We start from the raw sequence: 27858 nt of genomic DNA, 5'->3' as shown, positions 1-27858 counted from the left end.
GTGTTCTTCATATCTTTTTTTCTTCCTTTGTGTGTGTCACCCCGATGTCGGCAAACTTGGCAGGAAAAGACTGTGAGAGTTGAGCCTGAGGTTGTTCAAGGATCAGTGTCCATCAAGCGTCTGACAGAGGTATTGATTATTAAAAGTCAGAGGAAGTAAACAGAAGGTTATAGAGAGCCAACAACTACTAAAATTAAGCATCCAAAGTGTAACGTATTAATTGTAGATAATGAGCTAAATGTTTTTATTTAGTCCCTCTGAGGTTTATGCTAATTTCTATTAAGTTACATTCATTTTCTTCATTTCTTCAAATGATGAATGTTAACAAAGGCTACTCAATTACCCTTTTCTTCTTTTCTGACTCACTGAAATATTATATTGACCTCCCACAGCACTTCCTGGGAGAGGCTGCGGTGACTCTGCCTCAAGTGTATCGAAACTGTCCTTTGGCAGAAGGTGACTTGGAGCCAATCCTTCATGTTTGTTTGCTGGATCCCAGCTTTCCTGCATTTGTTGAGAGGGTGGAGGAGGAGCTGAATAAACTGCTTCAAGAATGAATAATTTCCACAACAGCTGAAGGCAAAAAGGTCAAGTTAGTGCAATGTTTTTTTTTTCTTTTACAGTTTGTGTGGGCAGCACCTGGTGGTGGAGTGTTTTGTTCTGCCATTGTTGTTACATATTAGTTTAATGGCTCAAAGAGAAGAAATTAGTTAGTTAGTTAGCTAGTTAGTTAGTTAGATAGAGAAGAATTTGCAAAGCCAAAAAAACATCTGGATTCCTTTTTTAAACTTTTTATTCAGAAAAGAAAATATTGGTCTCACTCATGTTTGATTGTGGCTATATACTCTGGTCCCTCTGACCCCACCCTAACGCCGGTCCATTCCCACCGCCACACACATGGATACATTGTATTGAAACAGGAGTCATGCAGCTACAGCAGTGAATTTTGCTATGCCAGCTTCCAAGTGATCCCACAATATTAAAGCTTCACTGAGTAAAACAAACCGCCCTCCATATATCTATTTAAGAATACATATTGCATAGGATTATAGCCATGCTATACAGTTAAAGAGAAAAAATAGAAAATAAAAATCAATTCATGAATTTGGGGAATATAAAAAAAAATATTTTTTACAGATTTCCTATTATTTGAACACTCATACATCAACATATACAAGACACCTAAGTTACTCTGGAAAGAAAATAAAAGTAATACACATTTTATCGTAGATATTTAAACACACAGTAGTCATCTTCTGTAATCACTCTCAATTTAATAATTAAATTTAAATACTGCCAGTTAATGAAGCCCTTGCTTCACAATAAAAGTTCTGTTAAAAGTGGACTTATTGTCACAAAATCAAACATAGTTAAATGACCATGATATGCTGTACAAATCTTTAAGAATAACTCTCCATATATATATATATATATATATGTATATATATATATATCCACACACACATATATATATAGATATATATATATATATCTATATATATATTGATTTCATAAAAAACATAGGTCATTTTGGATGCAAAAAAAGCCACACGAGGGGGATAACAACAGAAAATGTCTATTCTGAGTATCCTATTGCGTAATAATCTTGCATGCATTGTACATGATATGTAATACAAAAGGGATCACCTCAATCGAGGACATGATGAAATCAATAAAGGAGACATCAACAGCACATTAAAAATGTGTACACCTTTGAGGTGGTTTTAGTCATTATTCGTCATCCTGAAATCTCCACGTAAGACTGAATAAGGCATGCTTAAGACAGCCGTTATGTTCTTTTTGTTGCCAGTGTTATGCTGATATTGTTTCTCATAAAAAGAGACAAGATATGCTTATATTCGAAACTGCCTGGAGATCTATCCACCGCTGATACCTTCATCTTGTCACAATAACACAGTTTTTAGCCATCTCACCTGTGAAGAGAAAATCAAGAGAAAGTTTTAACTCCAACAAATACTCACAGTGAGTTCCATATTTAGCCTCAACCCTCAACAACAGTGTCTTACTTGAGTAAATTGCTTATTTTGTATTCCTCTGGCGAATGTTTTTGTCCTTGTGGTTGTTTGTTGAATTTGTTTTCCTGGGACAGAAGCAGTTATGATTTAGTGACCTAAAAGTAATAGCAATTCACATTGCAGTAGCTACAGAGTATGAATTGTAAGTACAGGTGTAAAAATATGTATTTACTTACATTGGTCCTACTGGTTCATCGTCTATTCCATGAGGGTAGAATTGGGACAAAAACAACACAGAAGTCAAATATGACATGTAGAAAAAAATATTTGTACTTCATATTTCAATGCATTTTACTGTTAATAAAATTGACTTTGCAATGCAGACAGTTTTCCCTTTTCCCAGGCAGATACTAGTTTACTGTAATTTCAGTAATGATCAGAAACCTGAAATTTGTCAGAGAAAGGTTCCCAAATCCTTCAAACAAGTGAACACTAATTATGAGTGATAATGCAGCTGAAAGCACAGAAATAATAGAAAACTGCTTCGGCGGAGTTGTGCGGTGGCATCAGAGACACAGGAGTCAGCTGCTGAACATCTTTTGTATGCACAAGCTGTGTGTCTGACAAACAGACTCAGAAGGAAAACAAGGAAGCAAACACATGAGTCTGGATTTAAAAGCTTCTTGTATTAGACAAGGTTTCTGAAAACTGCAGTGTGCATCGAAGATATAAAAATGCATGCTTGGGGAAAAGGTCAGCAGTGACATATTTGTGGTAGACAGGCTTCAATGAAAGAAACAATTGTGTTATGATCTCATAAACAGCCACAGCTATATCGCCAAGGCCTCACATGCCATCTGATCTAATGGGGTTTCAGTTCATTTCAGACAAAGCATTCATAGTAATTCTGAAAGGACCCACTGTATGGCATCTCAGCATCTAGAGGCTGTATAAATTAAAAGCACAGTGATTTATATTTTTATTCAATGCCAATGTCTTTCAAATTAGTGACACATTAATGAGAATCCCCATTTATCTTAGTGAGACAATAGTAAAAGTGTCTTTCTTGCCATACAACAGTGCAATACATAATTTACAGTACGCTGCCACAATAAGAGGAGAGACTGCAGGGAGGAGAAGTGGTGTATAATAGTGAGAATTGTTGCACTGAGTGACAAGTTAGTTCGAAGATCGGAAGCCTTGGGGGTTGACAAGGTGGTTGGTGTTTGGCATACAGATGGAAATGTGTCAGCAGGAAAGTAACCAGTCACAGAGATATTTTCCATGCAGTTATACATCTGAGATAAGCAGCATTGGCAGCATTCCATGGCGTTAATATGGAGCAGATTATGGCAATTATAATGTTAGACAAAAACATGACGCTGTGATCATTTGGAGGAGGAACATCTGTTGGCATATCCCACCCTTTTCACACCTCATATATAAACACCAGAAAAGCTTTCTTTACTGTAAAAGGTTTTGCAAGCACTGATTAAATAACAGATGTTTGTTTTACTGTGTGAGATTGATAGCTGATTATAAATAATCACAATAGTCGTTTTTTATGTAACTTTAAATACAGTGTGTGGGTGGACATTTTTTGCCTACATTTTGTCTTCTTACACAGAGTGAGCTGTTATTTAGCAAAATCGTCATGTGGTGAAATCTGTAATTTTAGCATGCGGTTTTGAAACACAGGATAGAAATGTCAGCCTCTGCCTCAGAGCCCTTTGGCTGCAGAGTATAAAAGTGTTCAAACTTAGCTAAGCAATCAAGAGACCACAATTCATGATGCATGCAGACAGGGGCCAAAACCTCCGGGAATATGGGATGCTAAAAGGAGATTTTCGAGAAGCTGTGCCTCGTGAGCAGGGAGTCCTCATTCCTGATTTGAATGGCATAAACATGGCGAATATAATCCACCTTAATCGCTTCATTTTTCCGGTAGATGAAACCAAACGAGCGGCCATGCACAGAGCTTACTCAAGCAGGGTGGCTTGTGTTTGTGTGTCTGTGTGTGTGTGTATGTGTGTGCATGTATTTTCAGCAAGCATTATAGTAAAGCTTTTGTTTTTCCAATTATCACTACTGGGTCACAACAAATAATGTAACATATGCAGGGCATGTAATATATTTTTAACCAATGTTAATTTAGGAGTTACACATTATATATGCCATTATATATAATAGATAAACATAAATGATAAGACTACATTGTGAACGTGGTTAACCACCATAGTGTCTTTGTTTGGTAAAGAAATACATTTGACATTAAATAGTGGTTAGTAATTAATAGCTTAAAGAAATGTGTTCTGGTTTCTATAACAAACTGATTTCTACTGTTTGTTAAAACTAAAAGAAATAATTTAAAAAATGTGTTATGTTGATACTGTTAAGTGGCAACTTTATACTCATTATATGGTTATTATGTGGACTGTGAAGTGTCAGTAAACACTCTTTTGGACCCTGTTAAATGATTAATTCATGTTTAGCCAGCGATCCTAACCATTTCTGATTGACTGAAGTTCAACTGAAGTATGTGCAGAGTAAAGAGGAAGGAAATGAGAAAAAGAGGAAAGAAAGAGCTGGCTGTTGCCTGCAGCTCTATTTGTTTACTCTGTACCAGAGTTTTGTTTGCAACTGTTGCCCAGCTGGAGAGATTCATATTAATGGGGTGACTGTTGTGGTTTTGCATTTTGTCTTGTGTTCATGTGTCATTCCAAAATGGAGTAAAAAGACACAGGGGTAGAGGTCAGACCGAACCTTGGGTGACTGGAGATGCCTTTGGGCTTTCAGGACATTTTCATCTCGTCACAGTCTTCTCTTCCCCTGAAGCACAGCCCACTTCGTTTGCAAGACGGAAAAACTGAGCTGATATATAGGGAGCTAGATTTGACTAAACTAAATTGACTTTAACTAAATGCTCAAATTGCTGAATGCTTGACATAATCAACAAAGTATTGATTATCTATCATATATCTTTTTCATTCCTGTGTTTACTTTGCATTTCTTTATCCACGTTAGATGTGGTTTTTATATCTAATGCATAATGTTCAGTCCGAGGTAGCAGATGCTTAGGTGTGACCTCAATTGACCACAAGAGTAGGAGCCTTTGAAGGTTCTAGTTGCTCTGTGATACCACAACTCTACTGGCCTGAATAGAGTGCATTGTTATTCTGTGCATTAGAATTAAAAACTGAGGGTTGCAGACATTGAAGTATTTGTAACAGTAAACATTCTCAGGAGTATTAGTATAAAAAAAAGTGATACTGGTGGTTTAAAGCTTTAATATTGCTTGACTCGTTGGGTCTACCCATCTGCCTAGAGACTAAAAGGTGACAATAAGCTCAGTTTGCTTGAGGCAGTAACATTGAGTGCTTGGAAATGTTTACTATGCTTCTTGCATACACTATGGGAGTCATCAGAATGAGCAAAGAGTGTATCAAACAGTGTTTTATACTTTTATGTTTGTCAGTGTCCTGCAATGCAGGCAGCACAGCAAACTATTTCAACCATGGTGCCACGGCCATGTTAAAGTGATCATAAAATGAACATAGTACTATTATTGTTTGAGCAAAGTAGTAAGTAAGTGCCGGTGACTACGTCTATGCACAAATATCAAACTCTATTCCTTTTTAAAATTCTATTTATTCTGTCATTTACTTGTTTTACTAGGTACATCAAGGATTTGAATCTCACATATAATTTGAGAGTTCTAACATTTTGTTTTAAAAACTATATCAATAAACTAGTAGTTACCTGGATAATTGTGAAACTGAATCAAATCATGTTGTTTGACTTGGATTTGAATATATGTAATTGAATATTAGCGTTATAATGTTCGTCAGTTGTATATTTGCTCTAATTTTTGGTAACGATAAAGTAGATGACCTACCTACTGCACCCATAAGCATGGTTTAGACCTGGTTTGACCTTTCCCCTCTCTTTCTTTCACAACATTAACTATGGCTATCACATTAAGTTTGCTAACATAATTATATATTTTATGTTATGTTCAAATTCCAACTGAGCTTTTAGTATCACAAGATTTTACGACTCTTCAGTAATATACTCCATTTAATCCAACAACCATTAAACAATTGATGGCAATGGAAATGAATGGATACAGGTTTTCATATTGTAAAAATAAACTTCATTTATTGCGTTAATAGCTCAACAATATTGAGGTTAGGATTGTAATGTCTCTGGATGGAGTGTAGGGTCATAAAAACAGAAATTGACAGAAAGAAATATCTCTGAAACCATGCAGGATCTCTCACTTACCACCCATTTAGATTATGTTGCCATTTGGAAAGAAGGGGGAGGGGAAAAGAATAGTGACCAATTAAGTAGTAAACTGGGTCTGATATGTTTTGTAGCTTCATCAGACTGATCCCCACAGTTATTCGCCCATCAACATGGAAAACAGTGGTTAACATTGCCCTTAGTACAGCATAGAAACAGCCAACTCTTGCAAAGGTTTGCTGTGTGTTCGCCACATCAGACAAGGAGAAGAGTCCTTTTGATCGTTACTACATATCTCCTCAGAGAGCTGATGCAACCTGATGGTTGAAGAGTTTACGTGCTTCTGTAAACAAACCTGTAGTTGTAAGATCTGATACTTGCCATTGGACTCTTGAAAAGGGCGTTGAAATTGTAACTATAATTGCTATATTTCTTATCTGATACTTCTAATCTAATGGATTTATCAACATTAAAACCAAGTGTCAGAGTCATATGTACAGGACAAATCGAATGTGTCCCTTTAATACAACAAAGATCAGACACCAGAGAAACACACCATGCCAAAGTTTTGAATTGCTGTTTTGTAATATGAACATAAATAATGTGATATCAACTTTCATAGTAACAGGGAAGATGTCTTACCCTCGATGATGTCGTCCGGCCTCTTGCGTTTCTCGTACACAACAATGATGACAACTAGGATTATAATCTCTGCTAGCACACCCAGGAAAGGCCAAAGCGGTGCAAGATGGCTGCGCACACGCAGAATAGTGGTCTCAGCAGTGTTTCCTATCACGTTGGTGGCATTGCATTCATATATTCCAGGATCTGTGTCTATGTCCAGGTTTAGTATGTAGAGCTCTGTGTAGTTGTCTCTGTTGGTGATGAAGAAGCGTCCAGTAGAGTTGTCAATTTCCTACAAAACAATGAGCATTCCTCAAAGTTAATAATCTCTCTCTATATATTAAATAGACATAAAGTGTGTGTGTATCTATACATATACCATGTAGGATGTTCCGTCCACTTTACGCCATGTCCAGGTGGGATGTGGGTAACCAACAGACTTACAGTACATTGTTGCATTTTCCCCCTCGTTTTTATTTTCACTCCTCTTGTGGCCGGTGATATCAGGTTTTGCTGTAGAGGTTAAATAAATAAATAAATTGATAATTAGCTGAGTTGGCAGAGGTAAACCATTCAGAGGAACGTTTAAACTCCTACCAGATGGCATGAATAAGGGAAGCATGATTGGCTGTTCTGGCTATGGTAATAATTGGTGTTATTCAGACGTCTATGTAAGGGAGAGGAGTGTAATTAAGAGTCTCTACAGTGGGGCAGATTCACTGAAGCAGCTCAGTGTCATAACTTCAAGCTGTTGCAGTAAAGAAGAAGCTTAGCAGGCCTTTTTCGGATATTTGTATTAATCATGTACAAAGCATTTAATCGTTTACTTTTAAGTCATGTCATTGCATCATTGCAGTATCTGACACAGATTTACTGAATTCGTGTTGTTACACATTTCCTACATTTCCTGTCCTCATTTCCACTTGACTCTACAATCTTCTCCTTGGGATAGATAAAATCATTCTTTCTTAAGAGGCCAAAACACTGACATAGAGGTATTTATCTCATATACTGAGGTACATGTGCGTCTATTACTGCACTTGCATATGTAGTTAATTTATTCAAAAATGTAGCACAAATTTGCCAGTAACTAGAAGTAACTAAAGCTCTGATTAGTCTTTTGACAAAGACTTGCTGTCAAAACCTTATGGGTTGTTGTGTAATGCTTGCAAAATGACCTTTGATAAAATAAAGATGTTTTCTGTGTTTAGTAATAGATTTGAGCATTTCTAGTAAATCCAGCCTTTGCATATGGGAAAAAGACTCTGGAATGGGTTGGAGCATTTCACAATTCATAATGAGGTCATGGAAGAGGGGGATCAGTATGATACAAGAGCCTCCAGATGTTCCCATTCAAATTAATTCCACAGTGAATTAAACAAAAGGGGGTTTCAGCCAAAGAAAATTGCTGTAAACTGGCTCTTATTACTGAATGAACCAATGATAAAAAAAAGCAACACAAAGGTTAGGGAATTAAATAAATTCAAACAAATGTCATAAAGCACTGCAACAGATGCCAAGTCAAACTGAGTCTTTCTCAACGGAGAGACGCAGACTCCATTTAATGACACGCAGCATCAGGAAGATAACTGTTCCTGCTTTTCTAATAATCCTCAAAATGACAATAATTCCTTCCATGCAATTAAGCAGGATAAGGGAGAAGCCTGGAATGAGCATTTTTCAGTTGCGCTTGGATAATGGAGCAGGAGGGGTCTGAGCTCTTTGGTGACATTACCCCACTCTAATTATGGTGCACACATGCTCCCTGAGCAGGGGAGTGGCCAAGCTCATTTGTGCCTTATCCTTACTGTATTATGTCAGTGAGTGACAGCACAGAGACAGCCCTCAGAGTGGCTCTGACACAGGCAGGAACCTTTATTTCACACTCATGACTGATTATTGTCATTATTAAATCTGTGCGCTAGACAGTGGTAAAGTGAAATATGAACGTGAGAGGGACGTTTGAGGATACACAAGGTCAAGTCCGTCACAAAGAATAGAAATTAGTAGTAGAGTAAGATGACATTGGATTTCAAAGAGCCATTAAATCAAATCCTTAGTCATTATCCTTAATTAGATGCTTTCCACATTTTATGTTGAAGTGACTTTGAGAATTTGTGTAAAAATCTTTATACTTGGAGAGTAATTTATGTCTGCACTATACTGAGAAGTTATTTGTATGCACGTTCAAACATTTTCTTCAACCAATGTGCTAAACATTTAGACAAATATCAGGTACCAAATATGTATCTGTGGTAAGCTTAGTATCACAGACAATAAACTCCTCTCCCGCCACCGAGATGGCTGGGACAGGATTCAGAGCCTTAATCCTACAACATCACAGAGCCCTCCATCTGTTGCCTCTGAGCTGAGTCCTGCAAGGATGAGTGTGCCAAGGACACTGTAGGCGAGGGATCTCAGTGAACTGCTGCCAGAAGCGCAGTGCAAAACTGGCTAGCATAACAGTGGTCTTGCTACCTGGGTCACAAAAGATCCCGCACACCTCTAGAAAATCACAGGAGCATTTAGCATGAAGAAAATGCTTTGTTTAGATCCTTCTATGCTCTTACTGTCAAACATTCCTGTAAAAATGTTTTGACGTAGAATGCGCAGCTATTTTAAGGGCAGAGTCGTGCATCATCAGTTTAGTTAAAACACTGACTTTTTCTCCAGGGGACAGATGGCAAGCCTCAACAATCACTGGCCTGCAGTCCAGTGATGGTTAGGACACTTCAGTTTGAATGGTGATGAGTACCGTCATCCTGCAGTCCCGTAAAAGCAGAACACACACGGTCATCACCCATGTTACGCAATCAGGCAGCGCTATAAGACAGCCGCAGAATAAGAGGCAGGACATGCTCAGTATGCGCCATAGCCATGCCACAGCAAATTGGCTTAAGCGCTACACACAGCCAAGCTTCTCTTGAACAGGCATTCACTTGCCCTTTCTCAGAGAAGATTCCTTATTCAAGTTGATGGCTTTGCTGTCGGCTTGAATGAAACCAACACAGTAGTTCTTTTATTAGCTTTTCTAGCTACAGCAAGAACTGTACTTAACTATTTCTAGTTTCACCATTATTAGCTCTTATAAATAAAAAAGTAATGTACAGACTTTTAACCACTAGATAAATTTGTTAAAGTGTTTAACTGCTTAGAAGGATGCCTCCTATTGAACCGAGTGTTTGCATGTTTTGGTGAGCATGAGCAGTGCCTGTCCATTTTGCTACGCTGTCCTCTCAGTGAAAGCTCAGAGTGACAACAGCCTCAGGATTGCTCCCTGTCATCACCGCTGTGCTGGATGGATGCAAACGTCTTTGTCAACGACATCTCCCTCCGCACAGCTTGAGAGGTGGGTAACCTTTCTAGGACACCTTTATTTTGCCATCTCTCAGCAGAAAACCACAGACAACATTATCATGTCATCATGTGGTGAGCTAAAATTAGGGCCAGGGCTTTTTCTCCAGAATTTCCTAATAGTGAAAAACATTTTTTTAAGTGAGATTCGTGTCATTTGTATAACAGAGGTTCAGCTGTCAGAGGAATCTTACCTTTTACTTCGATTGTTGCATTTGCATTTGGTGCCATGTCAAATGTGAACACACACATGTATTCCCCAGAAACGTCCGCTCGTGGTTTAATGATTCTGCAACAAAACACAGCACACCAACTTTTATTCCATTATTTCCATTTACCAGTCACTCACATTGCAAGTAGTCAAGTAAATAAAGTCAACTGATTTCAGTTTGACTCTAGTAATTACTTCCAACTACAGCAGTGAACGCTTTAGGGGCCTACAAGTCTATGGGAGACAAAATGTTGCCATTACGTTGTTATATTACGGAACAGCAGCTCTGAGTTTTGCAGGGAAGGCACCACAGGCATTTTAGCTGTAATCTCCAGAGTATCACTGATGTAATGTGACAAGGAAGTGACCAATTGGTCTTATCTTGTGGGTGGGGAGAGTCTGTGGTGAGTCTACAGAGGCGACAGTAGCTTTGTGCTCCAGTGGTTATACTGTGTGACAGTGGGAAATAACAACTAGTTGGTACTTTAGGCAATAATAGAGTTTTTGTACTTAGATGCAAAGGTATAGCTCAACATTGGGTTTAAGACAGTGGGCGTTTTGAAAACCACAAACTCAGGATTAATCCAAACAGTGGCAGTCTAGGGATATTTAAAACCTATATGTTACCATATATGACAGGGTTCTTACCAAGTGCTGCCTTTTGACTATTTCAATATATCGCAGATTAATTAAGACAAAAACAGCTATGAGACATAAACTTCACTGTCAGCATAAGAGTGTAGCTCAGGCTGCATTTTTCTGTCCGAACCTGTATGAGCCCGACCCGATACTAAGAGGCATTCTGTTTTTTTTGTATCCGAACCCGACCCGAGCATGATGCATTTAATGTAAGCTGCACTAAGTTACTGTGTCCCACATGGTTAATGGCATGTTTTGTGCAAATACAGACATTTGCAGTGTAAAACATCAACCCAGCCAACGCGACAGACCAGACCCAAACCTGAATATCATTTAAAAAATGTTGTAGGGTGCCAACAAGTCACGATGGGTTCAGGTTGGGTATCCACTCTCTAGTCTAAATTTCAATGTCCTAATATTTTTTAGTAGCTTGCTAAAAAACCGAGCAACATAATGTAATGAAAGGTACTTTCAAACTTAAGTTGTCTTATTTCCCACTTTGAGATTTGTATAGCCATCAATAGCACACTATTAGCCACAAGATTCAGGTGCTATAAGAATTCTCAAGTCAATGTGTTTTCCTAATGAAAACACAACTCCAGCAGAAGATTTACCTTAAAAAATGTATTAAAATGTGTTTATGAATTGCCTTAGTAACGGCCTGAAGCTAATTGTACAAACAATCTAGCTTTTAATGAGTTGTTGTATCTTCAATGTCTGGAAAATGCACAAAACACACAGACTACTTATTATACAGCAGAGAATGTCTGCAGTGCTGTAGTTTGACCCATTTACAAGCAACTACCAGTGGTTGGTTAGCCAAGCAGAAAAACAAACCTGAGTTACTCTTTCTGTGGATCTAACCAACACTCCCATTTCAAACTTGATGCCAATCATTTAACTGTCTCAGCAAGTCTAGTTCTTAACATTTTCTGACAAATGTTTCTCCGTTTCATTGCTGAGAGCAATCCACATTGTCTTCTCCCAAGATATGTCACCTGTGCGATGTGTTCATTTGATCTGTCCGTGTATTGGTGATCTCCTGTCCATTCTTCATCCAGAAGCTTTCCTTGTGAGGGGTGTGGGCAGTGGTGAGGTTACACTGCAGGGTAACGGGTTTGCCTGAGGTTTCCGCTGACAGGATGATCTGATCAGAGGCATTGATCTTTGGTTCTGGAAGACAGACACAGTCAAAAGCCTTATCACAGAACTGGGGCTCAACGCTGTTTTAACTCTTCCTCCCGTACTGTGGTTGCTGTAGGCTGAGTGCTTTTTTTATACAATCTGTGTAGGAGGGTATCTATGAGGTGAAGACAGAAGTGCACAGACCAAATAAACAAAGGCATAATAAGTAAATGAAATGGCTGGAATGCCTTGTCAAGCATTTATCTTGAGAGTTTGTCTAATGACCTCCAGTAATACACAATTAAATTCAATTAAATTTATTTGATTATACCTATCTCGCACTACATTTGTAATTTTTTTTTCAGACTTTAAAAAAAATGTACAATACAGTCGCGCAGATTCCATGATGATGTCTGACAGAAGATACTGTGTAGCTGATAACTGCAGTAATTTTATGTGTCATTGTAATAGAGCCTATTCGAAGCTTGCAAATAAATGTCATCACTGAACAGTCCTCTGACATTTTACATTCGTGCTGTACGCCTGCTTGAAGTACTCCAGCCTCTAAAATACTAAGCACACTGGTGACTAAACAATACCAGGGTCCACCTTTCAAGGGCATTCAGGGAAACGGGAGGTGTCATCTGAGAGCGAGGCGCCCTTTGCTCTGCCTTCAGTAGTGAGCAGAAAGCCTCCTCTGCCCTGCCCCTCCTCCTCTTCCAGGGCGGGCCAACCATGGCAACGACGGAGCCCTCGAGGGGAGGAGCAGAGGAGAGAGGCATCATAATCCTACTACTGGCTGCTGCTGCAAGGCCACTAGCAAGAAAAAAAGTAGGAGAGGGGAAAGAAGGGCTGCTGAGACTGGCATGTGACGTCTATTAGCATTCATGCCACCCTCATCTTGCTATTCTGTAGACTCTATAGCTGAAGGGAAATCTCTCCCTCCCCCCTTTACATCGGCCTCACCAAGCAGAACCACATGTACTATTAATAGTATCTTTGAGACATGCGTACACACACAACATGAGGTACATAAATTAACATTTAGCAAACACGGCACAGTGGTCCACAGGCAATTTAACCTGAAGGTTGTTTGTAGGACACAGTGTGACATCTTAAAATGTGGTAGCTGCTGGATAATACAACACCGTATCAGAATGTAACTAAATATTAAATACTGCTCTAAATCAGTCAAGATGTAGTGAAACTTGATTTCCTCTTTCCGCTTGATTATTGTATCCAATTGACTGACATTTATTACATAATGATACTCTTTAAAATTACTGCATTATCAGTACAAATATATTGTCTTCTCTACGTCATCTGGTAGTTTATTATAGTAAAATGTTTTGATTAAACTTTACTCTTTATGTTTTTCAAATTTAATTAAACAAAGTAGCTGAGACATCATGACCAACTTGGCAAGGTCTATATTTATGAAACATTATGTCATCGTAAGAGGCAAGGCAGACCTCAAATTGTGAATTTGTTGGTCATTACATTACAAGAGGTGCACTCCAGTGAGAGGGGCCAGTAACAGAGAAATTTCTCTATGCTGGCACAGAGAAAACAGTTTCCTGAACACATGGTAGATCTAAATGGTTTGTACCATTCATTCTTAATAAGGATATGCAATTTTCAGTGAATTTTTATGTCTGATTTGCCCCACACATTTATATTTTTCCAGTACAAATATGAGAACACTTGACATACCAATACGATTGTTGAAAGAGCAGTCACTTTAAAATAGATTAGCTATTTGGTTTATAAGTGTATAGTATATCTGTACTCAGAATCCACTGAGATCCATGCAATTAGTAAAAGTGATACTAAATGAAAAATCAGTATTCGAGTATGAAACACTCACCACATTAAAAGTGGCTGAAAAGATTTTATGTTCATTTTTTCACAAAGAAACCAGCTGTGCATGAATTGTGTGGCGTGATAAATTCCAATGGTAAAGAGTTTCTTTCTTTAATGGAGAAACAGCCTCAGCACAGGCTTATAACCTTTTCACAGCTGCAACTTCTTCATCCTCTCATGTTGGACTGAGGACACAACAGTGACTCACTACCGCCTCTTGAGGTACAATGTGATATTACGAGACGGGACAGGCTCAGGCTTGGTGGTTAGCATGCTAACTTCAGTAGTTTGACATCAAAACCTATTTCTGTTGATAATCTTGTTAAATTTTTGAATGTATTGAACAAAAATACTCACCCGTTAACCACATTTTTGTTTCGAAATTGACAATGATGGAGACGTTGATAGAGACTCCTCTACAGACATTTTGATACTGGAATAAAAACTTTTGAATTTAAATCACTTGTTACTGGCATTTAAATTAAAGCTGATGACAGCTGCTCTTCTTTGTTAAGAGCTAAAGTGCCACATTATGACAAATGAAGTTTTTATATCCTCTATACTACATATGAAGCCGCCGTCAGTAGCCTGTGGGATAAGATTAGCATTAAGTCTACCAGCCAAGAAATTATTTGGCACATAACCCCCTATAAAATCACAATTGTCATTTTTAAAGATTGTTTTTTTGTATAAATTTCACATGTCACTTCAATCTAAAAATATGCTGTTCTAATTTTTACCTTTGTACAAGCTAGGCATTTCGTAAAAGTATGATAAGCTAAGCTAACCTGCTGCTGGCTGTAGCTTTAAACATGAGGGGTATTATTGCTATCATCAAAAAAGCAAAGCAAAAATGTCTGTGTATCCCTGAAAATATTTCTTGAACCAGAAGAATGTCTAGTTTCCTACTGAAAAGATTTTGGGTACAGTATCATTTTAAGTACATGTAGCACATGTTTGAAAGGTGTTCCTCAGTACATGTTGTCCATGCATGCATGCATGCGTTTTATTTATTCATTTTAGAAAATTCAACATTTAAATTGAATTTGCTCAAATGTCCAAATGCCAAATACAAAATAAATGATAAAGCTTTGTAATGGGCCTCAGATACTGCATATATATTTACTGATAGGGAGTACATTGATCTAGAATTATTCACATTCACAAACTAAATTTTGCATAACTAGTAGCCCAAAACAAGACAATCAGACTTTGGCATGTTTCCCCAGCTACAAACTATACATTCATTTCAAGGGGGGTTTATGTATAGCCTGTTATATACATGTAACAGTTTGGATATTACATGTATACGCAAAGAACATTTACTCCTCAGTAATGACAGAATATATGTAGTGAATAGCTACTGTCCATTGCACTTCTTATAGAAGTAGAAATTGCCACACCTAATCAAAATAGTGCTCAGCAGAGGTAAAGAGTTTTGTCAGAGCCAGCAATGATCAGACTCCTCTAAGCTTCTCAGAGAGCTTCACTATGACTAACAACATTCCACATCTCCCTGTGCTCCAGTGGGCAGAGCACTGAAGCATGCACAGATTAGAAGAGTCCAGTTGAAATTCAGTTCGTTTGAATGTTTGTCTTCATAGAGCAGAGAGTTAAAGGATATAATGTCATTACTGATTCATAGTCACACTCTTAATGGCTGAGAAGGCACAAGGTTATACATAGCACAGGCAAGTCCAAAAAAAACAATTTTACAGAAGTGAAACCTCTGTCTCATCTGAACAAGAAATGAGACACTCAAGGCCCGTGCATGGTCTCATCCTCTATTGGATTACCAGACAAAAATTTGAAAACAGAAAATGTTTGCTTTTATCAGGAAAGAATTGACAGCAGGAATCACTCTTTTACACCTAAACTGATCCCTCCTTGTGTCTTCTTACAGTCCCATTTACACTGTGCCCAGAGTAAGAAAGCCAAATCAAAAGCACCATTACTTCAAAGCACCACTAGGTTTCTGCTGCATTTAGCAGGCAGAGCTTTGAAGTAAATAAAACAATCCACGCAACGTAAAAGACACAACATTATGTAAAGGGATAGGTATCAGAAGTAAATCCATAGATAGGAAATGGGTGAAATTAGGATACAGAGAAAGGGATAATGATCTGAATATTGTAAAAAAGACACAGACAGTTGAGACAAAGGTTTTGTGTGGGAGGAAAGAGAAAAATGTAGATAGAGACTGAGTAAAGCTCCTGGGTTTGTGGTCATTTACAACAAGATGCTTAAGGGATTTGGGGAGAGATGGGGAGTTCACAGAGTTCAGTAGGGAACATAAATATTTTCCAAACTTAATTAAGAAACACAATTCAATATTTATGAAAACAACATAAAATGCGACCACTGGCATAAGGACGTTTTTTTCCTTCTATTTTTACTATGATAATAACCAAATTGAAAAATGCATATGAATAAATACGTGGTTGTTTGTTTTATTTTTATCTGGCCAGTGACCGCTGTAGAGAGGGAGGGCTCTTGACAGGTTTTTACGGGTTGGAGTGGTTGGGACACGGGATCGGTAGTTTGTTTACCACCCTAGGTACTACGGGACATAGACCACTCACTCTGTAGCACCGAAATGGTGGCCTGGGCGCGGATCCAGGTGATGGCAGGGTTTTGTCGGCGGTCATTGCGCCTGGGGTCGTTGCTGGCCCGGCACTCATAGGTCCCAGAGTCCTCCAGTGTGAGGCGCGTGATGCCGAGCACACTGACCCCATTGGTGCCGTAAGCCGTGTTGATAGATACCCGGCGTTTGCGGGCTCCGTCCCACAGCTGCTTGAAGGAGTCGGCTCGGTTGATCTCAGCATACCACCACTGGATCTCTGGAGTGGGGTTGCCGACCACGTCGCAGTACAGCTCAAAGGTGTCCCCCGTAAGCTTAGTCTCAGACATGGGCGACTTCACAAACCCAGCTGGAGAGAAAAAGTGTATCAGGATGGCAGGGAAGGAAAGGGTAAAAGAGGGTTAGAGCAGTAAGAAGATGTAGAAAGGTTAAGGGATGGAGAAAGAAATCAAATAGGATCAGAACATACAAACAAAAGCGATGATGATTAAAGGCAAATAAAAAAGACCCTCAAATCATTGATAGGTGGAAAAAGAAAAGGTTAATGATTGCCTAAATCCAGTCCTGTCAACATCAGACTTCCCTGGCCCACTAAGGCCATACAACTATCAGATAAAGTCATAGTCACCCAGTCCCAAGTCCTTACCAGCAAATTATGCTTTTATACTGTGTATTTTGTTTTCTCTTTCTCTCATGTTATCTTATAAAAAGTAAGTGAAACAGGATTTTGAAGTGTACCTTTCATTTGCTAGTTAGAGCACTTTGCTGAAAAGACTTTGATCACAATTGATAGTGTTCCTTTTCAAGTAGAACCATCCCTCCACCCTTCCCTGTGTTTACTGTGTGGTAACAATCAGTGGCAGCACTCCTACTTGACCCCAATGAAATGAAAATGTCCCACAAGTATGCCACACATTTGTCAGATCTGAAAAATAGCACTGCATATAAAACCATGAACTTCATCAAAACCAGTTGCCTAAAACTTTATCCTTCAGTTTAAGTATCACTTAGACCGTTCTGTCAGAGGAATGAATGTCACTTAATCTGCAGAAATTAAAAGGTACAATAATTGACATCTTGGGTAAAGTGAGCAACATCAGTCAACTAGCATCGTATTGCATCCACTAGAGATGTTAGTATCTAGCATCAGACTAAAATAATTTTTTACCTCATCCAAGGAACATGTTTTTATTGCGTTTTTTTTGTTCGACTGTCTGTAAACAGGATTACTACTTACTGACCCACATTCCATCACATTTTGTGGAAGGTCGGGGCATGACTCAAATAAGAACCTATTACATTTTCGAACAGATCCGGATAAATGAGTAGATCCAGGATTTTTTTTTCACTTTCTTGAATGACAAGCGCATACCTCCGCCAAGCTACCCTTGGCGGAGGTATGCGCTTGTCATTGTCCTCTAAGATGGTCACTCTGTCATGTGTGTGAGGCGATCATGGAATCATAAATCCTTGCTGTGTTGTGCCAGGACAGACTGTTCCCCAACCAATCACTTTTTGGGGTCTTTAATGACGTGTGTGATATGCCTTGTGCTCGGAAAAACCTATAAACCTTTCCTCTGTTTCACACACATCACTCACATCACATCATTCTATTACATTTGCGCGTGGCTTGATCTCTTCATCAAACATGCTCCTCTCTATTAGAAAACATTGTGAGACAACATGCAACTGCCATTTTTGTCAATTATGACACACAACACCAGATTTTTGCACCTAATGCCTGTTGATTGTTTCCCAATACCCTGTGTCTTGCGTCTGGATCAGACTCATATTGTTTTTATTTGACCCTTCTTAACTTAAGAATATCCTGTCAATAAAATCTGGAAACTTGAGGCAAAGAAAATGTCTCCATTAATGAAGCAACAAAATTATATTTACCAATAAATTATATTTCACCACCCATAGAAATATGAGTCAGTATTCATCAACTTTGGTAAATGGAATACTGCGTTTAATTTTCCCTTTTCTTTTTTTTTTTTTACACCCGGTTATCCTGTTTAGGATCCTGTGGTGCTGCAGTGTCTTCCAGCACGTGTTGGGTAAGAAGTAGGGTTCACCCTGGACATGTTTCCAGTCTGTCACAGGGCTGACAAACACAAACTATGGCCAACTTAGTTTCAGCAATTGACAAACTGCACTCTGCTCTTTTTAAAACATAGGCCTCTGAATATAGAGTGTAACTTTATGTGTGTGTATATGTATGCATAAAACCTCATCTCATTTCATCCATATCAGCTCTTGCTGTTAACACCAGAAATTGGGTCAACCAGCTTTAACTTTGGATAAGCTGGTCTTTAACAGCAGGTTTTAAAAATTTGCATGTAAAGGATAGTTCAACCACCTTCTCCATCAATACTGAATGAACTGACATTTTCGCGCCACTCAATCTTAAGAAGTCGGACAAACGGCCTCGATTTTTCTAACACTAGTGGATTACCCTGCTGCCGCTTGGAGCAGGAAATATATTTAAACTCTTAAATATAGTCAAATTCATAATGAAATGGGACCCATACGCATTATTACCACAACTGTGTGTGTACCATGCTATGTCTGTGCCTGATTCATGACCTTGTTCCACATCAGCACTTACCCTAACAACACACTGCAAGCCTTAATGAACCTTATCTAATGACAAATCACCTGGATCACAGAGAGCATTCTCTGCCGCCCCTGCAGCCTGTCAGCTGTATACCACATGTGCTTAGATGAATCCGAAAAAAACCTTGCCTTAACTTTGCCCTGAATTGTTGTAGTGGAAATTGGAACAAAGAGCCTGTGGTCTCTTCAGTGGTAGAATGTGCGTCGTGTCTAAATACAACAGCTCCCAGGCCCTCCCAGATCTGTCTGCCCTGTTCAAGGTATCATAAGCACAGGAACAGATATGTCGAAGGAAGGAGTGTAAACAACTACAGTTTTCAGCTCATTCCCAAAATGAACAGTGAAACCAATTATAATTAATTTAAATAATTCCGTTTGAAATTTAATTGCCAGGTCAATATAAATACTATTCACTCCGTTTACATGGTTTATTCAGTAATTTTCCTTAATGCTATAATCCACAATGTTTGCAATGCTTGAGAACATTATTCTCTCTGCACTGCTCTCAAACAGGCTGTCAAAGTACAGCCAAAATATATCACATACTTAACAATACATGGATTCCAAGCAGTGCCATGGTAACAAGTCTGTTGCCCAACACCAGTTCGTGACTCACAGTCATATGAAAATAAATTAGACGATAGGGAGGAGAGATTATGACGAGAATTTCTACTGTTTGGAGATGTGTCGGCGGATATGGGGTGCTTACAACTTGTGTTTCTCTGTGCGATGCCTAGAGATATGCAGAGTAATTAGCATTTGTTTCTTTTCTCTTGAAACATCTGGGCCCATCAAGCTCACCACATAATCCCAGAGGGTGAATCCAAGCCTTTCCGCCCACACTTTTAAAGCAGTATTTTCAGTTTGACAATTTCATATGGGATTCTCTACTGTTATTATGGGTATGACAGTAGGCTCAGCTCATGGCACAGATAAGCATTGTCTGCCATGCATTGTAGAACTCTTAATCACAGTATCAGCTCAAAAAAGAAAGTGCTGAATGTCCTCCAAGGTGATGACAAATTTAATCAGGAAAAAGAAACAGATTACTTAATTCAAAATCAGCCCAAGGAGGCTCTGAGGAAAAATAAGCAGAGAACAAACTACAGACAACACTCGGCAATGAACAGACCCAATCTCCGTGTCTTTTTTAAACAAGGAGCCTACACTGGGAGTGAAAACAAAGCACTAAACAGCCAGCCGGTGCTCATTCATTTCAAATGCGTGCTGGGAGATGAGAAGTGACAAAGAATGGGACTGCGGATGGTGGACAGATCTCAGCCTCTTGGTGAGAAAGTACAGTAGAATAAAGATGAGCAGAGATCATCCTTGTGCAAATGAGCAGGGGGTTGACTAGTTCTAATCATTTTGTTCATGAAAAATGCAACAAAAAAAAGAGCTGATAACATTTTGACTTTAGTATGGTGTATGTGTGTACATTAAAAATGTTCTGTGTCCATGTACAGTAAATAGAAAGCAAAATCTAAAAATATGGCAGTCTGATCAATTTACTGCTGTTCATCTTGTATATATTTTTTTTAAAGTCAAAAACTTGTGTGAAAAACAACAAAATAAACGCACCGTATTATGCGTTTTGAAGCAATTTTACGTTACTTTAACTCTGGTTTGAGCATTCCTCAACATGTTAACAGTATGAACAGAAGTGGTTACAAGTAGGGCTTGAACTTGCATCAACTATCACTTTGAAGCTGTGTAGAGCTTGCTGAAATGTAGATGCGGCTTGTGTCCTGATTTTTTTCCCCTAAAATCTATCATTTAGGATCAAATACACCCTCCCATGGGCTTTAAAGGTGTATCTGGATCATGAGTTGCTTGCTCTTTTGTGGTTATACAACATTATACAGCCAACGTGTATTGCAGCTGCTTAGCTGCTATAGGTGGCTAATTGTTAATGCTTGCAGAGCTAACATGGGAACGTTCTGTTTAAACTAACCCTTCCCAGTGGCCGCTGGGTGTTGGTGGATTGTAATGATCCAAGAATTATTTGTAAGACCAATGAAATGCTTGTAGCGACAAAAATGAACAGAAACTAAAATATTACCTCAGCAGATATTTCTGTGGTGGGTTTTTTTGCTGAATATAGCCTTTCTTAAAATTATATTATATGATAGTTGGAACAAATAAGTGCTTCACCGCAATAAGGGGTATGGCTTTTCTCTCTAGGCGTTGCTCAAAACAAGGATTTCAAATGTTTGTATAAGTGGATTGTTTAAGAGAAATTACTCAACACAAAATTAATAAGTCCTTCAGAGTGCTATGTCTGACTTGGCTCACTTGGCTCACTTCACTCCTGTATTATATGCGTGCATAATAGTATCACACAATGACCTGAAGTTTTCTGTGACAAGCCGTACTGTCTCAGGCTGTATAGAAGTCACAGTCATTACAGCCTACATACTCCACTGATGTAGGAAGAGAAAAGAGATCCCCTGAGGACTGACAGCTCGCCACACACACCACCACCACCACCACCATGCAGCCTGAGTGTGACTCAGTTTTTTGCCTACAACCTGGATTCCTGTCCACAGTCGCACAATACCGACAGAGAAAGCAGCAAATAGGAAACACCCTAGGGCCAATTGGTTATGTGCTGTTTGAGGTTGTGGGTGTCTTTGTTTTATATGCATGGTACCATGATAGATATCTGTGCCTTTGCAGGTCATTTGTATGACACACACATAACAGCTGCATCTATTATTTAGACTCTATCTTTCACTCATATAGCCTAGAGGTTGCTATATTGGCTCTAGAATTGTAATCTACATTGTAAATATTGACTTCTGAGTAAAGCTTTGTTGATTTACTCAAATAAAATCAAGCTACTACTAGGCTATGTAACTATGTAAATGATTTTGTGAAATTTTAAAGCCAAATATTTCCACATAGGTGTTTTGCGGTGGTTTTTTGCTGATTCACTCATCATTTTGTGTTGAAGTTGGGTAAAATTATACAGAGGGTGTGTCAATGTCACCAAATATCTAGTAAGAGTCATAAGGGTGTAACTTGCCGTGCCCTGCCAGGGGCCACAAAACTATATAAAAAAAGGTAAGTTGTCAGTATATACATAGTCTTTGCACACTTCTTAAGAAAACGCCACCTTAGGAAGAATTTGTAACACCAGTTTGAATGTGCTATTTGCGTCTCAATTAGCCATAATATTTTTTGGAATCTTTCACCATGCATGTATATAGGACATGATTTGTTATTCTTATTTCTCTACTTTTTAAATTACCATTGGGCAGATAACACTGGCTAAATACTTTATATTAAACAAAATGTGACCATATTCAAGGTTTGCTTAAGTTTTCAGATATATTACTTATCTATCAAACATCCAGTGGTTTCTATTTACACTGTCAATGTGCTTCACAATGGATATAACCGAAACTGTACTGGTTAATCGGTGCAGTTTACATTGTTTATTGCTGATATAAAAGAGGATGGCTGTTGAAAAACATGGCGTTCTCAAGCTTTGTTGTTGGAAAATCCAACCCAGAGGCTAAATGATGCAGTCGGATTGAACGTTTCATTGATACCAAATATAAAATGGTTTCTGTTTGGAAGCGAAAACATACTCTGCCCGCCACTGAATAACCAAAACCACTTCCACACAATTAAATTAAATAATAACTCAACTCTATACAGTAAGGTCTCAACTTTACTATGTAAAGAGCCTTGGAATCATTTAGTTATTTTGATTGGCCCTTTACAAATAAAATGTAAGGAAATTAATTGATTAAAAATGTAAAACTTAAATTAGATTTATCAAGATGTTTACTATGGTTGATTATTTGCATCAACCAAGTGTCAAGTCTCTGTAAATCGATATTGTTATATGCTTTACTAATGAATGCTTGGACAATAACTATTAATAGTCATTAGTAGCATTAGGTTAATACATGAAAACCAGAAGGTCATTTTCGGCTCCTAGAAGCTAATGTAGTGATTTAAGAATGTGCACATTATAAAACTAGATAACTATGAAATACAATGGCTAAAACTCTTTGTTTCTAAGTTGATCTGCCCGATAAAAAACGTAAAACAACAGAGAGATTTTTGTCCAAAATAAAGAAGAAATACAGACATACTGATCAAATCAGAAATTTAACTACACTTAAAAGATACTGAGGGTGGGATTTGCAGCTACATTTGTGTCAGAGAGGCTGACTCACTTCATCACACCACTGATGTACTTAATTTGATGTCACTGTGGTGGCACAATGTGACAAAATATTGCAGTTATTTGAGAATCTCAATCTCCAGAAAAAAGGTGACGTTTGGGCCAACCATTTTCTTTTTACTGGTCTGTCATGCAGATCAGAGGAGAGGCAACAGTTTAATGAGATTTAAATCCCAATAACCCCTGTGCTGGGTAGAAATGCTCTAATCCTATCCCCTAATCACAACCAGAGAACACTTCCTAGTTCTCTTTCAGAGGTCAAAACAGGGGAATTGAAATGATTTGATGTAGAACCCGAGAAGCACGATAAAACACATCACAGCACACTGATTTTCATCAATGAAATACTGTACCAAGATAATTCTAAAATTAGAAAAAACTACACCTCCAGGGTAATGACTTCCACCATTAATATGTTTTGTTTTTTTTTCATGGGTGACAAATGCTATTCCCCAATCTCCTACATACTTTCAAAAATTACCATTTGTCAGCTTAAATGCTGAACATCAGCTGGCATGAGTCTGTAGAGGAAAAAGCAACCTTGTGTCTGCTACATCCGTCGTTAAAATACCCAGACGAGTGGAAAGAATTTGACCGGGTTTAAATGAAAGAACCCTCTTTAACTATTCTTTCTCAGAGCTGCTCCTGTGCAGAACACCTAACCTGAGTTTTTCAACTAAAAGACCCAGTAGTAAAGGGCTGTGGCTAGACTTCCAGCTATAAAGTGTGTAATTGCATGAATACAAGTGCTGTTGAAATAAAAAATGTAATAATGAGCATGCATGTTCAGCAGCAACTATCACTTGACAAATCGCTCCCTTATAGCTGTGCATCGGTATGTACCTGCGGTGGGTTTTATGGCCTACTAGAGTGATGCTGCTTCTAATCAGTGCAATCCATATCAGTTTTCACAGTGGGCAAGCATGACTCAGGGTAAGAGCTGGCCTGAGTCCTCCAACATATTTTCCAGACTCACGAATGTAACTTTGTCCACAGCCTGGACAGTAACATGATAATGGACAAGCTGCTGCATCATGTGGGCCTATTGATTGTATGGTAAATAACTGCAGAATGCTTATCTTAAAATGCAGCGTGGGCCTGCAGTACATATTGCAGTACACGTGGGCACAGCTTTCTCCACATCATGAACCTAATCTTTGCTGTTTTATGTGCACAGTCCTGTAATTGCTAACTTACATGCTGTAATCAGAAAACAAACAGGAAATATACGAAATAATATCAGCTCTTGACTCGAGGTTATCTCGTCTTGATCTGCATGTCTTGACACACAGGCTGCCACCTTCTCAACATCCTTTATTTACTTTGCATAAAGATCACATCATCCCTCTGCCTAAAGAGTTCACAGCCACCTAGCGAGTCTTTAGAAGGCTGTGCAGCTGTGCACAAGGAGGCCGTCCATTAAGAGTTAATGGATTCACTTTCACAAAAGGACCTTAAAGCCACAGTTCTCTGTGCTGTGTCTCGGTGGTAAAAATAGAAACAGGGCAGAATGGATGGATGCTATTTACAGTCCTCCAAATATCTGTCACAGAGGCCTATAGCTTATAAGCCTCCATTTCCCTAAATATGAGGAAATAATGGCATGAATTTCCCTTTCTTCCCAGGTACGGTGATTACATCTCGAGCACTTATAATTATTATTCTCCTGCCATCACTCCCTGAACTCTGTATTATCCCAGGAAAATCTAGGGTAAGACGGCATGCACCGATTACCCTTAATCTGAACTGTGAGAGAGAGAAGCAAAATGGCTTTTGGGTCTACGGGATGTGAAACAGTAACTGCAGCTTATTACAGCTGTGGTCAAATCTGTATTAAATGCCAGGGCTGTTTACTAGAAAAGAAATGCATCTGTATATATGCTATGGATTTAGAATCTCTACATAAAGCACTGTCAGATTTAGTGACTGGGTGGCACCAGTCTGTCTCCCACTGAACACTGGTGTGTATATGTGCCTGTGTATGCTTGTGTGTTTCTGTGGTGTGGTCTGGGCCTCAGTGAACAGGCACTAATGCTGGGCAAAGACCACAGGAAGTGCTTGGAATGCCTTTGCTTGGACTTAATCAAACAATAGAGGGTTTATTGGGTATTTGATTTTCCAGATAGCAAGATCAGAGAATGCCTGACATTGCACGCACACACACTTCAAGCACCTCAGAGAAATTAATAAAGAAGACAGAGAGGAATTCAAGGAATAATACTTTGTTATATAACTGCTGTAGTATTTCAGATTTCGCAGACTCCTCACAAGCTGAAGTCGTAGGCTACTTCTGTGATTTCTTGTTAAATGATGTGCATTCCTTTCTGCATATTCTGTGTATCGTGTTGCCTATTTCAAAAATGGTGTAGTTATTAATTACATTTAAATTGTTTAGACTCAAATAATCTAAGAATTCTTAATTTTCAGATACTTGCAAATGTTAAATCCTAAGAGGGTTTGACAGTGGTGGACTTAGGTTTTTCATAACCCTGTCATCCTGCCATCAAAATATCCTTGCATAGTGGGTGTCCAATTATCCCCTAGCAAAGAAGAGGTGGACATTAAGCATTAAAATTGTGAGCAAGGCTGGGTAATTCTCTGCTTTATTTTACTCTGAAGGGGGATTAGATCCTGTCATTGACATTGATATGTCAACATGAGGCCTTGACATGTGGGTGCAGCAGCTTCTTAAGAGAACAAAAACTGAAATATATTATTTAATTTACATACTTAACACATGGCTGCTCGAGGAACCCATTGATGTTGATCTTTTAGAATTTGGAAAATTATAAAAGAATAAAGATTGGAAATAATCTGCTTTCATTTCATGAATATCTGCTGATTCGTGTGCGCCTCTGGGTGAACGTGATTCAACAGAATTGGAATGGAATGCTGTATCAGAGGAGGACAGCTGGGCACACCCAACACTATGTTGCTGATGTTTATTGCAACCAAATTATATTTTGTTTTATTATCATTAATGACTTTAAAACAGTCCGCTTTTGAAATTGAGAATGAATATCAACAAAAGAATAAACATCTGGTGCTCAAAGACACTAAATGATGATCCAATAAGAAAATGAGGATTAATTGTGTATGTAGTTTTGCTCTAACTGAACACTGAACCAGTTGGGCAAGAGAGAAAAGTCATTAAAGGAAATGTGGCTGTAGTAAATGTAGTAGCTAGATCCAACACTGGTGACACAAGCACTTGGTAATAGCATAATTTATATCCTGTGTATGGTGTTCACTAAATCCTTGATCTGCATCCAGAGCAGGTTAGTCTTGCCTGGCACATTCTGCTACCCAACCCCCCCTCCACTAAACAAACTGCACACTGACAGCCTCAGGCGACCCGAAGGCTACTACTGTATGTAGCTTACATATTCAGATCTAATCCCAGGAAGGTACCAACCTCAGACACAGAGCAACAACGCTAAGTGTCGACTTAAAACTAAACCCGACAACATATCTGACTTGTCCGAAAGTGACAGCTGGTCCTGGCACGTCTACTAGTAGGTTGTGGCTACTCAGCTCGCAATAGATTAAACACACGTCAGATTTCTCTGTGGAGTGTAGAGACCCGTAAAGGCTGCACGGTGTGGTCACTGATTGAATCTGACTCCGGCCTTGTTGTCGAGTTTGTGTGTGAAACTACAATATTCAGCAGGGGCTTTATCGCAGTCCTTCTCACAACCCTCTCCGGGAACATTTCGCTCGGCGGTCCTCGCACAAGTCAAGTCTCCCCCATCAACGCGGTGTTTACAATCATGTCGTGGGTCACATCTGCTGTCAGTCTCTTACCGTTTTGAGCCGAGGCGAAAGGCACCGCCAAGTTCCCCAAAAGGACCATCGCCAGCATCGCTGCGTTAGGATGCATCGTCGGGGCTCGATGAGAGTACCAGGGTCTCGGTCGGACGGATGTGGGATGAGAGCTCGTGTGTATTGATCAAAAGATCTAGAGAGATGGGCCCAGCATAGCAGCGGGTTCTTTAAGGATGATGATGTAAAAAAGAAAAGAAAAAATAATGATGATCGTAGAGACGTCTCCCTGATTCAAAGACCTTCAGATGACAGCTGCAGGTGAATGGTCCGGGGACGAGGCCAGCGGCTCAGGGATGCCGACGATGAGCAGCCATAGGCGGCAGAGAAGCCCTCGTCGGATTGCGGAGGAGAGGTCTCTGGATGTCAGGGAGGTTGTCCACACTGTAGTGAAGATTTCAGAGATGCGCAGACCGATGCGCGTTTGCGCTGTCACGGTCACGGTTTGGTGATTAAAATGAAAGTGGCGCACAAATGATCCCCGACGGGAAGTGGTGTAGCCGCAACACGAGTCCGTTATCAGCACCGGTCTATTTTTAATACCACAGAAAAAAGAGGAACAGCTGCGGGTAGGACACCAACGACAACCTGCGCGTGC

At 39.1% G+C, this 27858-nt stretch overlaps 2 protein-coding genes across 7 annotated transcripts in view; one reads left to right on the top strand and one right to left on the bottom strand.

Moving 5' to 3' along the window:
- The window catches only part of rec114 (REC114 meiotic recombination protein), an 8317-nt gene extending 7535 nt beyond the window's left edge, over window positions 1-782 (top strand). The window contains exons 5-6 of the mRNA XM_035141294.2: window positions 64-129; window positions 393-782. Coding sequence (XP_034997185.1) covers window positions 64-129; window positions 393-557 — 231 coding nt within the window. The 3' untranslated portion in view covers window positions 558-782. The remainder of the gene's footprint in view (window positions 1-63; window positions 130-392) is intronic.
- nptnb (neuroplastin b) lies at window positions 776-27858 on the bottom strand. Of its 6 annotated transcripts, none has more exons than XM_035180827.2 (10): window positions 27243-27858; window positions 16620-16967; window positions 12048-12222; window positions 10394-10488; window positions 9789-9836; window positions 7225-7358; window positions 6864-7137; window positions 2213-2222; window positions 2028-2101; window positions 776-1934 (listed from the first exon to the last, which is right to left on the bottom strand). In XM_035180827.2, exons 1-9 carry the CDS (start codon window positions 27316-27318, stop codon window positions 2041-2043), a joined length of 1221 nt encoding a protein of 406 aa, XP_035036718.1. In that variant the 5' UTR covers window positions 27319-27858; the 3' UTR covers window positions 776-1934; window positions 2028-2040. The 6 variants fall into 6 exon arrangements, with proteins under 6 accessions (XP_035036718.1, XP_035037516.1, XP_035035875.1 ...); XM_035181625.2 differs by having other exon boundaries at window positions 2213-2219; window positions 27243-27857; XM_035179984.2 differs by having other exon boundaries at window positions 2213-2234; window positions 27243-27854.

This window comes from Hippoglossus stenolepis, chromosome 1 (assembly GCF_022539355.2).
Source record: "Hippoglossus stenolepis isolate QCI-W04-F060 chromosome 1, HSTE1.2, whole genome shotgun sequence".
Lineage (NCBI taxonomy): Eukaryota > Metazoa > Chordata > Actinopteri > Pleuronectiformes > Pleuronectidae > Hippoglossus > Hippoglossus stenolepis.
Note: the sequence above shows the minus strand (reverse complement) of the source record. Positions and strands in the feature narration are given on the sequence as shown.